This window comes from Centruroides vittatus, unplaced genomic scaffold (assembly GCF_030686945.1).
Source record: "Centruroides vittatus isolate TY-2023 unplaced genomic scaffold, ASM3068694v2 contig_979, whole genome shotgun sequence".
NCBI lineage: Eukaryota > Metazoa > Arthropoda > Arachnida > Scorpiones > Buthidae > Centruroides > Centruroides vittatus.
In genome coordinates, this window is record NW_027122650.1 from 2314395 (window position 1) to 2332845 (window position 18451).

Here is an 18451-nt window from a genome sequence, read left to right on the forward strand (position 1 = left end):
ATTTTCTGTTATATTTAAATGAGTAGTTATTAAGACTACTAATATGTAGTTATTATCTACGGGAATATCCTATTCATAAATTATTGCTTTTTGTTTCCATTTACTGTTTCAATTGAAACTATTAAAAATAATTTAAATTATATTCTAAAAATATTTATTATAATTACAATAAACTTTTACATTCATAAAAACATAAATAAAATAAAATTATACGAACATTAAATTATATTTTAAATAATTCAAAGGATACATCTAATGAATTTTCTTCAAAGAAACAACTTATCACAGTATCCTTATGACTTCCTAATGTATACACAGATAAATTAGAAAATTTATTTACTGCATAAATTTTTGTTGTCAAATCTTTGCTGCCAACAGCAAGAACTCTGAAAATATTTTAAATATAAGTAATATTAATACAATATTTTTAATATATGGTTAAAAAGTTTTAAAAGTATTGCAGTCATAAAAATTATATAATTCCCTTTGAGGCAACTGAAGATGGTTCAAAATGAGCCAAAACATTTTTAAAATAAAGAACATTTGTTTGGTAACCTTAATAAGCAATATAATTAATTTTCCTAGGAAATACAATGAAATAAATAAAAGAGTAATCTATATATATATAGTCATGCCTGTCCGTCTGAATATCATGTGAGATCAGCTGAACCAATTTATATAAAACTTTGTACATATATTCAGGATAGTTCCAGGAAAAACACTGGTTTTGGAAATGGAAAGTAGCTTTCAATTTTATAAGCTTAAATAGAATTATATTATTATTTGCTAGAGTAAATAGTTCTTGTTAGGTCACATCAGGTCTTTTCTATGAATAGGAAGTTTTACCTAAAGGCCAGTGGATGTGAAGTAAACCATAAAATTTGAATACAACAGGCTAATGCCATGATCATTAACAGGTAAAAGTATACAAACTGATCAAATAAAATTTAATTGGTCAGCCAGGTATTTGAATAAACCACTTGAAGTACTGAATTTATGACCATTGCTATTTTTCTCTCTATCAGACTGTCAGCAAGTTCTTAGAATTTCTTTTGATGTTCTTTTGAATTTCTTCTTTTTGGTCTATCTACTATAAGTACAGTACACATTCTTTTTCTTATACACATTTTTATAGTACATTAACTTTATTTAATATCATTTTCTGGTTAAATTTATCTATGGTGAACAAAATGGCGGCACTTCTAGTAATCTCGAATTATAGCATTTTTAGCGATGAGGTTAATAGTGGGAGCTGTCTAATAACGTGTTTCGATTTATGTAAATTTATCAATCTGACCGTGGAATTGTTCATGTGTTAATATGCAAATTAATAAGGATGATGTAATTAGTGAAGTATTGTCGTGGAAATAGTGTGACCTTTATGGAAGTGTTCTTTACAATTATCTTACAACCAAGTAATATAAGTGAAATTTATTTATAATTTTTTGTTAAACAATACATTCATTGTTAAGTTAAGGGTTTGGTTAATAATAATAAGCTAATGAATTATGTCAATATTAATTCTGACGATTTTTGGTCCAGATGCACCACCTGTAAATTTTACCAATTACTGGAATTTATTTGTCAAGTAAATGATAGATCTGAAAACACGCTTAATTGGGTGATATCTAAATTTGTAAAATCTGGTAGTCTAGTTTTAACTGATAAATGGAAAGGATATAACCACATACTCAAAAAAAGATTATGGGGTTATCTAAAAAATAAAAAAAATTTGCTAAAGCATTACACAGAAGAGCTTTCGGACCTGTACATGTATTCCTTCACATATAAAAAGTTCATGAAATGGCCAGCAAAAAAGCCTGGAGAAGAGTTTAAAATTTTCACGAAACATTTAAGTATGATATATCCAGGTTCCAGAAGGATACCGAAATAGAAAGAACCGGAGACTGTGCCTGCTGCTCCTGTTTCTAATATTAAGAAGAAAGAAAAAAAGGAAAAAGAAAAAATAAGGCAACAAAACTGAGAAAGTGAATAATGATAGGAAAAAAGATCATCAACATGTACTATGGAGTCAACTTCAGTAGGACACAAACGTTGGAAAAAAGAAAATGATGATCAATAATGTAAGTAATTTTCATATTTCATATAAAAACACATTTTTAATATTAAAAAAAATCTAAATTCAAGTTATTGTAACTTTAGTACATCGCGGACCAGTATTTCGGTTACTACACAGTCTCAAATTGTGTTCAAAATGGTGACCGGAAGTGCCGCCATTTTGGCCACCATAGGTAAATTTAACCCATTTTCCTAATCAAAGAGATCCAGTCCAAATTATTGGAAAATCATTATTACTTGAATTTCATCTTTAATAATTTATAAACCTTCAAATAAAATTTTATTTTGTATCTAATAAAGACTTACTCAATTTGCAAGTAATTTAGAAAACAAATTCACTCAGTTTATTTAAAACTTTTTCCTAACAAAAAATTATTATGTTAATCAATTACTAAATTATCCAATGTCATAAAATTATGTAATATTTTTCTTTTTCAAACATTTTTAATAGTAATGCTATTATTACGTTTCAATAAAATCAATATCATTTACTTAAATAACAAAATAATGAATTTTTGATGTAAAAGTGATTTTGCTAATAAAAATTAATAGTTAGCTTACTGATCATTTCATCTATTAATTTTTTTGCGTATAATTTTAAAATATATTATTAAGTACTATAAATTTTTCTAGTTTCCAATAAAAGTTAAATCTTGTTACACATTTTATCATCTAGCTCTCTTATTTTTTTAAACATAAATTTCAAAGTATTGTATAATTTTGTATAATCCACTATTTTAAATTCAGTACAGATGAATTTATTAAGGTCATCTATTAATATTTATTTAAACTTTCATAAAATAAAATATTTTTTAATGCAGTTCCATTTTATAAATATTACTGATGAAAGTTATAGGTATATTATATGTTTAAATAAATAAAAACAGTCCACTTAGAATTTCAAATAGAAAAGTATTTAATAAATTCTATAAATGTAAATATATAATTCAACAAATAAGTTGTTTAATGTTACTCAAGTTTTAAACATGAAATTTCAAGTTATATTGCAGATCTGAAATGTTATAATTTACTCAGTAAGTAAGTAAATATCTGCTTTTTTAACGCACATTTAACAACAGCAAAAAACATTAATTTGAAGTAAGGAACTTATGCATAAAAAATTGTTCTGTATAAATATATATATATGTATGTATAGAGATTATAAGAAATTTAAAATTAATAATCAAAAAATATTTTTATTAATCAGTTCTATCAAACTTACATTATTTAATTATTTAACGTAGTGATTATGCAATTAAACAGAAAGAGCATTTCTAACTTAATATATGGGATAAAGTGGTAATATGGAACCCTTCAATACTTGAACAATTTACTGCACTCTAGTAGTGACAGCTAGAGCTTGTCTATTAGGTCATCCTGACTGACAGTCATAGAAAGGCTGTAGTTGCTAGTTTTGTAGTGGTGGTTGAGGAAGAAGCATTTTTGACTTTTTGTCTATTTCAAATGTTTGAAAGGTATATAAAATCATGTTTGTTTTTAATTGGTCATGATTAACAGATAACTTCTAGAACCAAACACTTTACCTAAATGTTGTCATCTAACATCTTCATGTGTTTGAACATATTTGGTCCTGTTTATTTTCTTGTGGGCTTTAGTGTTTTTCAAAAAATGGCAATGCTTATAATATGGAATCCTATAGTACTGGTATTATTGACCTGGCTTCCGTACTATGTAAAATGGCTTACCAATGGTATACATGGCATCCAGATCCTTCATTTCTATAAAGACAAGCTTCCAGAGAAAATATGTTGTATATGTGACTTTTGCAACTTTACAGTCTACTAAAAAACAAAAATTGTATAAGTCTAAGTTTACTGTAATAACTTTTTAATATAAAATGCTGAATAAGTATTTTATATGCGTTTGTTTAAATTTCCTATACTTCAAAAAAGAATGGAGTCTATATTGCCAGCATCTTGTGACTCCTGACTGAATTGTATTTTTTTCAATTTAGGAATGAGTAGCCAATAAAACAGAAAAGCTAAGCCATATAAGAAATTAAAAAATTGAGCTTACAGTTTGTAACAGATTGCTCAAGAACAAAGTGGGGTTCCGTATACCTTCTCCTACATATATATTTATTTATTAGAAATATGCATGCAAAAAATCATTATTTTCAAAATTTTAATATTAGAAAAAAATTGTCAATATTGTAAAGGTATATTCAAAACATATTTTGCTTACTGTGAATCTGATGACCAATCTAAACACATTGTATCATCACAAGATGCAGAAAATACTCTATCTAAAATAAATGGATTATATTCTTTTGTGTTGAAAGTTGGAATTTTATATAGAAATACAATATTTTCCTTCGTAACAGCAATATACCTATAAAAATATAAAATTAATAAAATTAAAAAACTCTAAAGTTAAACACAAATTTTATAATATATTCAAATAATTATTACTAATTTAGAAAAGTTTTAATACAGTTTTTTAAAATTAGCAATCAAAATTTATAAATTACATTCACAAAAAATTACTAGGATTCTATCCTGACCACCTTCAGTATTCCAATATTTTGCATCACTTTCTATATCATTGTTTCAATTTATAATCATTTTTTATATAAACAATATACATTGATTAAATAATTGTAAATAATATAAAAAATTTTAATAAAGACTAATCAATGATAACACAAAAGAAAACAGTGTAATTTAAAATAATGTAAACCAAATTCATAATAAATAACTTTAAAAACAGCATATGGTACTTTGTTTAATTAATTAATTTATTACATTAAATTTGGCAATGTCTCATGGCCAATATTTGCCACCCCAATTACAACAATCCCAATTAGTTAAAAAAAAAATATGCAGTAAAACCAAAGTGAAAAAAAATGATGCAAGAATAACAAAACAACAATAAAATAAATATTTAAAAAATTATTTGGAGTAAAGTATCTTTTTACAAATGGTTTTAATTAAATGCATAAACATTTTGGCATTCTATAAGACATTAAGAATTAAACTTTGACACCTTATATGGTATAAAGTATTTTTAATTTCAGATTTTTCTGGTAATATACTTAATATCCATTTTCAAACAATTATTTTGTTTTTTTTAAATAAGACATTTATTTTTACTCAAACATTTCAAGCTAGTGTATCAATGAGTAAGCAAGTTAGTGATGCTAAGGTAACTTTATATCATCAGATACTTTCAGCATTGGATAGTCTGTTTTTTAACATTTATTACGGATAAAGCATTATCTTCAACTTTATAAAATAATTTTACTAAAATAAAAATTTAACATTTATTCTTAAAGTAGCTAATCTTCAAAAAGCCAACTTTGGTCCGAATTTTACACATATGAAGTCCAAGGAGCCATTTGCATACAAGATGCCAACTTTCTGCAGCATGGTTTGAAGAACTACTATTTCCTGCCAATAATAAAGCTTGGGATAAAATGTTACTAATTAAAGAACTGATTAGAGATTTCAGTCACAGACCCAAGTTAATGGCAATACACTTTGTTTGGCATTGACCAAGATAAAAGATTACAGTAAAGAATCAAACAGAATGGAATATAAGAGACAGTGAAAGATGATCTGCAGGGTAGTTGTCAAGTTTTCACCAGATTAATGTCCTCTAAGTTACTTAAATGACACACCAATCAAAATTTTCTTCTAATAACAATGTGATAACCTTCAGTTTACAACCTCATTACACATAAAATGTGAATACAAATGATAACTCACAGACACCTCCTGTATGTATTCCAGCAGGTATATTTATAGAGAAAACAAATGTTTTTGATCATTTTCAGAGACATTCCTCAAGTTATTATATGTTTCCATAAATCTAATTGAAAATTTTTAAAAAGGTATATTCCATACAAAATGTGACAATATTAAAATTCAAATATGACATAATAAAAATTACAATGTATGTAAAAAAATAACAATAATAATAAAATTAAATTGACATACATAATGATGAAATATAACATAATAAAAAATGTTAAACTATGTACATAGCTTTCTGTAATATAACTGAATTAGACTAGAGAAATTAAATGTTGAAACATGCACATTAATAACTAGAGATTATGGTGATAATATTTACAATGCTAAAGTTCACCCATGTTAGAGGTAACACATTATTGTTTGCCAGATTTATGGAAACATAATAACTTGAGGAAGGTCTCTGAAAGTGATTGGAAGCATTCATTTTTTCCAATAAACATACCTGTGGAATAAGTATTTTCCAGCTTTTAGCAGTGCTTCAATACAAATGAATAAGGCAGAATACACAAAGCTTTACTGAGAGAGATTTGAAGACATACAATCCAATTTTACATAGCTAGCACATTCTGTTCTCTTGATACATAGCTGAAAAAATACATGAATAATATTAAATGTAAAAATTTGTGCTAGCTCAGCAAGCAATAAACAAAGATGAAAAAGTCAAATGGAAAGACGCATTGATCATTTTACCCAATTCAAACTTACATTCACTCCATACATCAGAATTAGTAATTGCAACATTAAAAAACACTTTGTTAAATATCAAAAAGAAAGTTCTGACCTAGACCTTTCATTTGGGTGTTAAGAGCCTAAAGTTTGTTTTTGTTTAATGGACTGTAATGGGTTATGATTTCATCAAGTATGGTCAACACTGTTTATATGACGTTTTTTGTTTTCACTTGGAAATTATTTATGTAGTGGAACCTGGTTAACTCGAACTGGAATAACTCAAAAGTCATTTTCTTTTCCCAACTGTCTAGCATAGAGATTTATATGTTAAATCAAACTAGTTAACTTGAATGGAGTTTTGACACAGTATTTTCATAAACACTCTGAAATTTTAATTTAAGTAAAATAATTAACATTTATCAAATAAATTAATAATAAACTTTCAATAAAGTGTAGGAACTAAGTATGACTAAATTAAACATTGTGTAATGTGATGGCAGGTGGGGTGATAGCTTCCAGACAGCATGCATGACCTAGATACTATAACTGCCATTCAAACCTGCTTTTTATTTTGAACGTCTTATTTGATTGTTGATGGATTTCTCCAACTAGCTCAGTGGTCACCAACCTTTCTAACTTCACAGACCACTAAACTCACAATTTTGAATCCCACAGACCACTATCATGAATTTTTAAATTATACAAATGTCTATAGAATAATAATCATTAAATCATATGTCAACTCTCAGATGCCTCATATATAATGAAACTACAAAGTCAGGTCAGTAGGATCACACGCAATGGCCTTGTGGTGGCACTGGGCCTTGCAACACATGTTACTCAGCTCCCTGGACGCTCCCACCTTTGCCAAAATGCACAAACCTGGTCAACAATTATGTTCTGTAATCAGCAAAGCCAGATCCCCTATGTTCTTATTGGAACAACGGATCCAACACCTGTTAAAATGCCACCTTCAATCATATACATATACGATCTCCGATTCAGGTACACTTCTCTCCAAACTTGCGACTATCAATTTAAAAGGGAACGAATATCTCACAATGTTCAATTTTGTTTCCATGTTTCCATCTATTCATTTAGAATCATGTTTTTGTGCATTAAGAGATTTCTTTCTAAGCTCTACTCCTGATGCACAGTCGTTCCACTCACAGATATTAGAGCTTATGCACTTATTGTGCTATTCGTCCTGTTTTTATTTTGACAACATATGTATATCCAAAAAAGGGAATAACTATGAGTAGCCCCATTTCAGGCGATCTCTGTGAACTTGTCTTGTGACAATTGGAAGAGCGGTCCTTAATAAACATCAAACATAATATCCTTATTTACACCAGATACATTGATGACATTTTAATTGTATGGAGAAGTAGACCGGATATTGGGGATGTGTTACAGGTGTGTAATAATAATAGAGAGACTGGACTTGATGAAAAGTTGGAGAGAAAATTCATTTTTCATCTTTCGAAAGTTTTTCAATTTTATCCAGAGGATGACCGAAGCTCTCTCCCTGGAGTCATTTCCTTTCCCAGGGAACTCATCAAATGTATCACTGAGAACTAATAGCAAAAATTCATGATTGGTGAAAAAAGGATAACGTGATTTGGAGTATAGAAAGAAGTGATTCAAGGACAAGGGGTCGTTGAGAGTTTGCGAGTGCATCAAAAAAAGTGCCCTGAAAAAAGAGGAAAGTATTGTTGTCATCCAGGCTATAAAGGATTTCATACTGTGTTTTTTTGATACCTTTGAACTCCCCAGATTATTATATCCAGTTCTCCAGTTATTTGTTATTATATCCGACTGCCATCAAGAAAAAGGGAAAATTTACGCTTTCCCAACCGCTCCAACTGACCAACCAAAAGTCAGAGATCCCAAAAATCTGCACAATTAAGTACATCAAAGGTAGATATACCAACTCGCAGTTTTTGTAAACACTCTCTCTCTCAACCGTTATTCAATAGCATAAAGCTATGTATTCCTTTTTGTTGAATCAAATCGCTTATTTTAGTTGTTAATCTTGTATCCGAGTGATTCACTTCTGATTCATCTCTCAACCCTCCTCCATTCCGAATCCAATCGCCCATGCACATGACCGCTCACGCAAATTCCAAATTTGCGGACATTAAGGTTTCTGTGTCTATCCTAGAAAACACACTGGTGTCAGTCCTGATGAGGCACTAAAGAGGTGCTGACCCTCTGGTCACAATAACAACTACAGATTAATGTAAGTTCAACACCACAATTTACCACAAACCTACTTATGTCCCCCTTTTCATACCGGCCAATTCAGCTGACCCATGGTCATATAAAGCAGCTGCCTTTTACACACTGGTAGTGAGAGCCTATTTGCATTCTACGGAGATGTCAGATACCAGCAAGGAACTAGAACATCTGAAACAAATTGCGTCCAACCATGGATACAGCCACATATTTATCAACACTCTATCATTCAAACATCTCACTATGTCACCAACACCAATACCAGTGTTAACAAAACAGAAGCTAATTGGGTAGTCCTAAGCTACAAACCGTCTCTCCCTCACTTAAGAATTGCAAAAGATTTAAACATACATGTAATGTACAAAAGGAAATACAATGTTTCCTGCCTTCTGTCTAACACTAAGGATGGCACTGAAAACACTAAAACACCGGGAGTACACCGCATCCCACTACAGGATGATAGGTTCCACGGAATGGCAACATATGTAGCAGAGGTGGGCAAGCAAGATTTCAATGGGAGCCGAAATGTAGGTTTTGCAAAATGCATGGGAGTCGCAGTTCTGTACTGTCGTGGCAGATAGTATGGTAAGGCAGGGAAGGATAGAGTGTCCCCCATCTGAGTCGAGAACTTGTTTTAAAAGAATAGATTTGAAATGTCAATTTAATTTATTGCACCAACTTGGAAATAAATTACTAAATATTACATGTATATAATTACATATTTTCAAAAAATTGTGGAAATAAAATTGTAAAAATAATAATAAAAAGCAGAAATTAACACTTTCGGCAAGAGCTGCATGTAACTCAAAAAGAGCTGCATTTACCCATGTCTGGTATATAGGATCCAAGTACAGATCGCTGCAGGCCAGGTTAAAGGATCACAAATATAACATAAAAAAAGGAAACATTAATACAGCTCTGGCACATTATGCCAGTGAACCAGGGATTTCCCTCTGTTGGGACCAAGCTACCGTAATACACAGGGTCTTCGACTGGCAAAACATTAGAATGTTAGAAGCTCTAGAGATCTACAAGGCAGACAGTAGTGGAGCTTGCATCAATGCTGATGCCATTATGTGCCAAATGCATGGAAATATTATCTAGACTCATAATATATAGCCTTTATTCAAACATATTTGAAACTTTTAAAAATAGAACACAACAGCATTCTATTTATAGAACGGTTTTTCCATTCTACATGTCCTGAAGAGGGCTGATGAAATAGCGGCTGTAAACGTTTGAATATTGAATTTTTGCCGGAAATTTTGCAATGAAGTATAATTCTTATCCGCATGTACAGTTCCAGTTTTCTGGTACAGTTGAAGTTTATTGTAATAATCATTAAAGTTCTGTTTTACTTTATTAATATGAAATTTACTTGTTTAATTATAACAAATTAGTATGAAGTTTGTTGCTGCTTGTTTGAAATAAGTTTATGGATTCTTGGCTCTTTTCTTTGAAGGATGAAATTGCATTCACATTATTTATTGATAACAGTCATTTCATGTTTGGTTCTAGATTTGAATAAAAAATTCCCAATGAGTAAGAAGAAGCAACCAAGCATTTTGTATTTCTTTTGTAATACTTCATGTAATCTTGAGTTGATCAATGTTGAAATTTCTCATAAACCATCAGTGGTCCATATACCACCAGTTGGTGACTGCTGAACTAGCTGGTATATTAACCGCTTGCTATCTGTTCTGAGGAGATATGAAACTTCCAAAGACTAATAAGCTAAACACTCAATTTTCAGAGGTCTGTTTTTCACAAATGCTTGAGAAGTGGTCCTATTATTTAGACCACTTTATCTGTTTGTATTTAGGGTTATGTGTTCACCAAGTTTTGTTCAAATTGGAGACCTGAATGTCTGACCCTCTCCTTGTTAAGAGTAATAGTGAAATGAATAAATAGTAAAACAGAAAATTCAAGCGTTATTACTGTAACTATCAATTAAAGTATTTAATTAAAATTAATTGAAAATATCATACCTGCCATTAGGACTAAACTGCACATCTTTTACTGGTCTCTTAAAATGGTGTCGATAAAATAATATTTTTTTCGTTAAACTAAATAGATATCCTTCACCAACTGAAATTTATAAAATATTTATAAATATAAAAACAAATTAAAATATACAGAGAAATCCACTTATTGTAATCGCTTTAGGACTTGCCTGTACTGATTCTAATGACTGACTAATAACATTAAGTAAGTGATAACTGAAATTAGTGGAAATTCTGATTTTATTAACTCAGACATTAAAAAACATAAAAGCAGTTATAATATATATAACTCAAGTATTTATTAAGTATAATCATTGTTATTAATTGACAGTAATTCATCAAGTATATAATTGAAGTAAGGGATGCCAACATTTTAAATTACTGTACTGCAACTGTACAGAGTTAAGACCACACGTTATTTTTAATTTCTGGGTTTTCATTTTGTCATCTTTCTTATTATTTTTACTTGAGTTTACCTTTGTCTTAGAAAATATTTGGAAAAGTGACCTGTTTCTCCACAACTGTAACATTGAACAGAAGATCATAAAAACTGTTGAGTGGACTTACTAATTCTGAGGTTTGTGGACTGGGAGCAGTCACCGTAACTGGATATCAATCTATTGTCTAGCACAATGGTGGGCAACCCCCAGCCCGCGGGCCAGCTACGGCCCATGAAAAGTTTCTATCCGGCCCGCGAGATCTTTAATAGATTATTAAATTAGAAAAATAACTAATTAATAGTTATTTTTCCAATTCTTTGTAATTTTCGAAAATGATAAGAGAAATAAATGTAGTAATTAACTTCTTTTTTTATTTATTTCATATTTGTAGACTAAAAAATTACAGGTCACAAGGCGGCGTCAATTAACTACTATGGCCCGCAGAAAAAACGTAAAATTTATTCTGGCCCATGTTATAAAAAAGGTTGCCCACCCTTGGTCTAGCATCAAAATTTGTACTTCTTAGCAGTTTGTACTAATTTGTTTAAGGAGTAACATATTGAGGTTGATAATTCAAAAACTAACTTAAAAATGCCTATTTATCTAAAGACTATGACAGCAATAACCAAACTTTGATTACAATAAGCAAAGTTTTTAAAGTGTATTTTAACTTACAAGTTTTAGGATTTGCTAATTCTGATATTATTCAGCTGACAACAATATCTATGATTACAATAAGCAGAGTCTATTGTATTTTAAAAATAATTAAACAAGCATAATGTAATTTTTAAAATAACTGGAATTCAAAGGAACAAATAGCTAATTATTTGTTACAATTAAGATTAATAAACCATTACCTTCATTTACAGTAAATAATAAATATCCATTAGGAGAAAGAGCAATAGTTGTGAAATTATATCTGCTTTCAATTTGTAATGTTTCAGATTTGTTGCTGAAATTTTAAAAATACTCATTAATTGTTAACATTACAGTAATTTACAAAAATAATAATAATAATAAATATAATTAATATTTTTGTTTTTATTTGTATAATTTTATAAAATTTTGCAAATTTAATAATAAATATATTCAAAAGAGACAATAGTTCAATCAACATTTTGTAACAGGAATATTCATAACAAGCAGCTTTCCACAATATACTGACTTACAGTGTTCTTAAAATTTACAAGTGATGATTTTCTTGATGTTTGCTAGCACATATTATGACAAAAGTTAAAGGCTTAATAAGAAGGCTGTCTTAGAGCACAATTTGCTGTCAAAGTTAATCAACAGAGGGATTAGTCATATTCCTCTGTCAGATCATCATATTTGTAATTTACAAAATCACACTAAGCAATTATATAAAGACAACAGTGAGGTTGAGGCCGAAGTTTTAAACACGAAAACGTGTACGTCAGATGTTCAGCGCCGCTTTCCTGTAAGCCTAGAAGTTTGACAATAGTGTTTGGAAAGTCAGTGGAATCATGCTCGACATTCCAAATGTCATTGTCAAACTTGTAGACTTACAGGTAAGTGGTGCTGAACATTCGGCGTACACATTTTTGCGTTTTAAACTTTGGCCTCAACCTCACTAGTGATGATTAAAGCTAGATGATCTGTGGCTAAAATAAGGATAAGTTAATAATTAGATAGGAAGTAATTTGTCTACAGGTAGGCAGTTAGGCCTCCATCTCATAACAAGATGGAGACCTACCTGTAAACAAATTACTTCCTTATTCACAGCTTTATTATATCCTGATAATTAAGCAAATTGTCTGGCTTTAATTAAGGTGATTGGGTTCTTGGAGTTGTTTGTCTATAAGACGAAGGTGTTAAACAATAAAAAATAAAATCTGCAATATTTTCATTGATAATTTCAAAAAGTTTAAGATTTATTTTCAAACATCAAATTTAAAAACTGGATCTTTCTTCTAAATATTATTATCTATTACAGCAACATATAAGATGTTTGTTAATAATTTTTTGATGATTATCTAAACACTGATTATTCATAAACTTTATTACTGTGCTTAATTCCAGAGAAGATAAATTTTCTTTCATTCCTTTGTAGCAAGTTAATGCAATCATTCAGTCACTATTTGTTCCTGTTTTAGTCAGTAGATGACATTACTACTTTCTTGAAATCATTTGGTTCATATGCTTGCTCATCATGGGTGGTGCCAGGGTGGGGTGAGGAGATTTTAGAGTGGGATCAGGTAGCAAGAAGAAATCATCTCATCCACCTGTCCCATCTGCCTAGCCTGAAATAATTTATTAAAGTCTATCTATACTGATTATTATTGAAGGATCCTTTAAATATGGATTGATTGTACACCAAGTAATCACGTACCATTTAGTGGTAAAACTATAGATGCTTACCATTATGCATTTTCTTTTAATTTTTTTAAAAATGCATATTTGATAGACATTTCCAAAACATAGAATTTTGTTGCAAACCCATATAAAAAATGCTGTAAACAAAAAAAATATCATAAGACTACCCTATTGATTCTGCAGTGTTTGAGCTGCTCTGGCACGCAAAGGGTAAGCTTGCTTCCTTCATGGAGTTTCATATTGGATAGCAGACATGTACAAGCCCTGTTACATAACTTGACTTCAATGTCACTTGGTCATGTGACTACTTTGAAACACCACTCACAACATCTCTGATGTATTTCCCAAAACTTTCTTTTTGTGAAAGACTGTTCTTTTGGCTGAACTTTAAAGACACCACATGATACAGTAGTAATGTCATATTTCTTAACAGACAATTCACCTATTTTTGGACTTCAAAGAGTCTGCAGACCACAGTTTGATAAATGTTGTATTAGTTATATTTCTGCTAACACTAACAATTTACAACAAAACTCACCAAGCTAAGATTTGACAACAATGATTTATTTTTCAAGATTACTATCATAAAAAATAAACTCACTAATGACATTAATTCCATTAAATAATATAGATTATAATGATAAGCATTCTCAGATGCAACAAAAGATGTCAAATGTCTTGATGTAAATCAGCAATTTTCAACCAATGTGCTATGAAAATTTTTATTAAGATTATTAAATAAATTATTTTTGAAAGAAGCCCAAAGAACAATAAATGTACATGTCAAAATTAAAACCTCATTAAATTGATTATTAGAGTTTTTCTTTGTTATCTATATGTATAAATGAGGATGTTTTTAATCTGGTCTCTTTCTCTTATGATTTCCATGTCTGGTCTCGACTTTCATCTATCTAACTCTGTTCTCAAGATTAAGGAAGGACAGAGATGGACAGACAACAGTAGAATTTATAGGTACTCTCCAGTAACAGAGTGGATAAAACCACCTAAAACCAGTAGTTGGTCATGGGTTTGAATAGCCAACTGGCCATGTGGCTAGCATAAATATCTTTACATAAATATCTTTCCAGGATGCATCCTCTTTGCCAGATTGTTCATGTGTTGTGTTACAGTAACCAAATAAACTAATTGATATGAGCAATTATTTATCGTGACATTGTCACAATGCCAGGCTGCAACTTTTCGTCACAATGTTCTCAATTCTTTTAATGGTGGTCTTGCACCTATACATCATTCTGTCCTATTATGCAATAGAGTCATGTCGGTCATCTATCTAATTCCGTTTGAAAGAAAAGTTTGAACTGAAGTAATGTTACTTCCATTCCAAACCAGAAGTTCATTTACAGTTAATCTATGCCTCCTGCCCTAAGCCTTCCACATCTGGTCTCAACTTTCATCTATCTAACTCTGTTCTTGAGATTAAGGAAAGACAGATGGATGAACGACAGTGGGAATTTATAGGTCTACAATTTTTTCAAATTGTAGCCCAATTATCATTCAACCTTTAAATACAAATTAAGACTTCATGTTAATTGCTTTTCTTATGTAAATGACAATTATTAATTTATATAACTATTGTTGTAACCTGCTGTTATTTTAAGGAACAACAATACTGTTTTATTTAATTGAAAAAAAATATAGACAAAAAGAATTAGATTAAGTGGCAAGTAATATGGTAATAGAATGTTTACAAACACCACTTTAAATCACTTGATTTTTTCCACAGAAATTTAATTAAAGGTTTGAGTGTGTCGTGAGATAAAAAAAAGCTGAAAAACACTGATGTAAATAAATATAACATAACTCAGTTTTGGTAAATTAAGACAAATGTAAAAGGGAGTATATCATTTAAAAGCATAGTAGAATTATTAGTTATTTATCAAATTATCACAAATTGTTATATAATTTGATTTTAATTTATATTTAAGATAGAGTAATGTTTAAATATGTTTCTGATAGCTTTTAACAATCATTACAAAATTTGGAGTCTGAAAAGAGGTGAATCACATGTTAAAAAAATATCACATCACAGCTCTATCATATAATTCCTCCAAAGTTCAGCCCAAAAGAATGAAGCCTTCCAGAAGCAAGTTCTTGAGAAATGTGTAAGAGATGTCACATGGCTGAGGTGAGTAATGTTTTGAGGTACTCACATGACTGAGTGACTTCGAGTAGGGTCATGTGACACACTTTATACTCCTCTGCCATCCATCATAATACTCCATGACAGAAACAAGTTTAAACAATGGCAGCCCAAATGCTGCAGAGTTGTAAGTACTCTTATGGTCATTTTGTTTATAGTGTTCTTTATACAGATTGACAACAAAAAATTCTGTTTTGGAAATGTCTGTCAAATATGTGTCTTTAAAAAAAAATTTAAAAAAATGCATAATGGTAAGATTCTATTGCTTTTACCAAAATCAGAATTATTTAAGCCATTAACAACCTATTATAGTACGAGGGCTATTTTTTAAATAAGGTCCATTTGTGAATGAGAGTGAGAATAATGCGCAATCATGGCAGTACGCATGCGCTTCTGCTCCAAGCAAGCTTGGCGCGCGTTTTGATGCCATCTGAAGCCATATCATCTGTCTGTATGCTGAGCTGTAGAAGTTTAAAATGTTTAAGAAAATTGAGTCTCCCGCCGACTGTGAGATACGATCTGTTATTCGATTCTTGAGTGCAAGAAACTTGGCAGCAGCAGAAATTCACCGTCAGATTTGTGAAGTTTACGGTGATAATGCTATGAGTGACAGTAAAGTTTGAAAATGGGTAAGAATGTTCAAGGATGGGCGAGTTAATGTGCATGATGAACCATGCCCTGGCAGACCTTCTCTGATTTCTGAAGATTTGGTTTGTGATGTGGATAACAAAATTTGAGAGGACCGACGATTCACGATTTCAACGTTATCAATTGAATTTCCACAGATTTCAAGATCAGTTTTGTACACCATTGTTTCGGATAAACTGAATTATCGAAAATTGTGTTCTTGGTGGGTTCCAAGATTGCTTTCTGATGATCACAAAACAAAAAGATTGGACAGTGCTTTATCGTTTTTGACTCGATAAGATCATCCACATAGTCCAGACCTTGCACCCAGTGATTTTCACTTGTTTCGATACTTAAAGGAGTTCCTTGGTGGTCAATGGTTCAACGACGATGAAGAAGTGAAAACTGCAGTCATGGATTGGGCTTCTTCACAGGCGGCAGATTTCTTTGAAGTCGGAATTCAAAAAATTGTTGACCAGTATGACAAATGTTTAAACAAAAATGGAAATTATGTAGAAAAGTAGATAAAAGTATGTAGAATATGGAAAAAAAAATATTTTAATGATATTTACAGTATTTTTCTTCTTATTAAAAAACGGACCTTATTTAAAAAATAGCCTTCATATATTATATAATGATGATACTTGCTCAAAATGATACTTTTTGCCGAATTTGTCCAACAACACATTATTTTTAAACAAAACTTACTTTTTTAAATCAAAAATTGAAATCCTATTTCCCACTGGACTGATAACGTTATTTCCATCAGCAGTAAATAAAAGATTTCCTTTTCTATATACACATCCTAATAAATTTGTAAACTGAAAAAATAATCAGAATTATTAATCATTCATAAATATTTTAAATAATCATTAAATTATCTTATAATATAATCGAGATAGGTTAATAATGATACTGATAATAATAAGTGCAGAGCCCAAACAGTTATGAGTTGAAAGTTAAAATTTGGTACACAGTTAGGGTATGTCACAAGAATGTACACTAAGAAGGGATTTTTCAAAATTCCCCCCACAGGGGAAGGGAGAGAATTAAGGCTTAACCTGAAGAACGGTTTCTACTGTACTATTTTAGATGCAATTTTTTATTTTTAACTGTGTTTTAGTAAGGTACATCATGAGAATGCACACTAAAAAGGAATTTTTGGAAATTCCAACTCCCCTTGAAGGAAGAGGAGTTAGTTTTAGTCAGTATAAAGTGTAAATAATAAAGAAGGAAAGTAAATAGTGGCACATATAGTTTACATTTTAGCAATTATATAATAGATATTTTAATCATTTCCACTTTTTGAGTAACCCAAAAACAATAAATCCAAAATAAACAAATTGAACGAGCATTCGAATTCATTCCAAATTCGAAATATTGAATTGAAAACAAAGTTCCAAACAAGTTTATCCTGACGAAGACCAAGTTTTTGGTCGAAAACGTTAGTTTTTATCTAAAGCTGTTTGTACTGGGACACAAAAAAAGGTTTTTAGTGTGTTGATTTATCCTTCCCAGGGATTGTGCAAGAAGTGTTCCAAACAAGTTTTTTTAGATTTTAGAATTTAAAATCAATCATATAATTCAAGTAAAGTTATCATCAAGTAAGTTAATTCTCCATTATAATGAAAAATTTTCTGATTTTTTTTTATTTTATAGGTTATTTAAATAAAAAATCTTTTTGAATACTAAAGATTTATTCAGTTAAAATTCAATAATGATTTTAATAATTTTTTTTTGCGTTTTTGACTGTTTTAGTAGGATATGCCCAAGAATGCACACTAAGAAGGGATTTTTTGGAAATTATCCCCGTGGAGGAGAGGGAGAGGGTTAAGGATTATTTTAAAAAACTCGGCTTTACCATACTATTTTAGATGCGGTTTTTTGCGTTTTTGCAGAAAATCAAAGATATTTTTAGACCGTGTAAAAATTCTCTAATTAGTCTCAGAAGAGAGAAACCTAATTCTTGCAACTAGTGAAAACGGATAAGATTGGCTATAATCTAATAATCTTAATCTTTGCTATTGCTACTTTTTGCTTGAGCAACACCGGGCTCATCTGCTAGTTATAAAATAATCAAACAGGTTCACAAATAATAGCAATACAGAAAATATGCTTTGAAAA

General features: G+C 30.2%; 1 protein-coding gene across 1 annotated transcript in view; it reads right to left on the bottom strand.

Annotated features, from left to right (window-relative positions):
- LOC136985837 (periodic tryptophan protein 2 homolog) overlaps window positions 1–18451 on the bottom strand; it is a 55091-nt gene that overhangs the window by 36142 nt on the left and 498 nt on the right. The window contains exons 2-6 of the mRNA XM_067283206.1: window positions 17036–17148; window positions 12063–12157; window positions 10751–10850; window positions 4285–4431; window positions 251–386 (exon numbers count right to left, since the gene is read on the bottom strand). Of these exons, the coding sequence (XP_067139307.1) occupies window positions 251–386; window positions 4285–4431; window positions 10751–10850; window positions 12063–12157; window positions 17036–17148 (591 nt within the window). The remainder of the gene's footprint in view (window positions 1–250; window positions 387–4284; window positions 4432–10750; window positions 10851–12062; window positions 12158–17035; window positions 17149–18451) is intronic.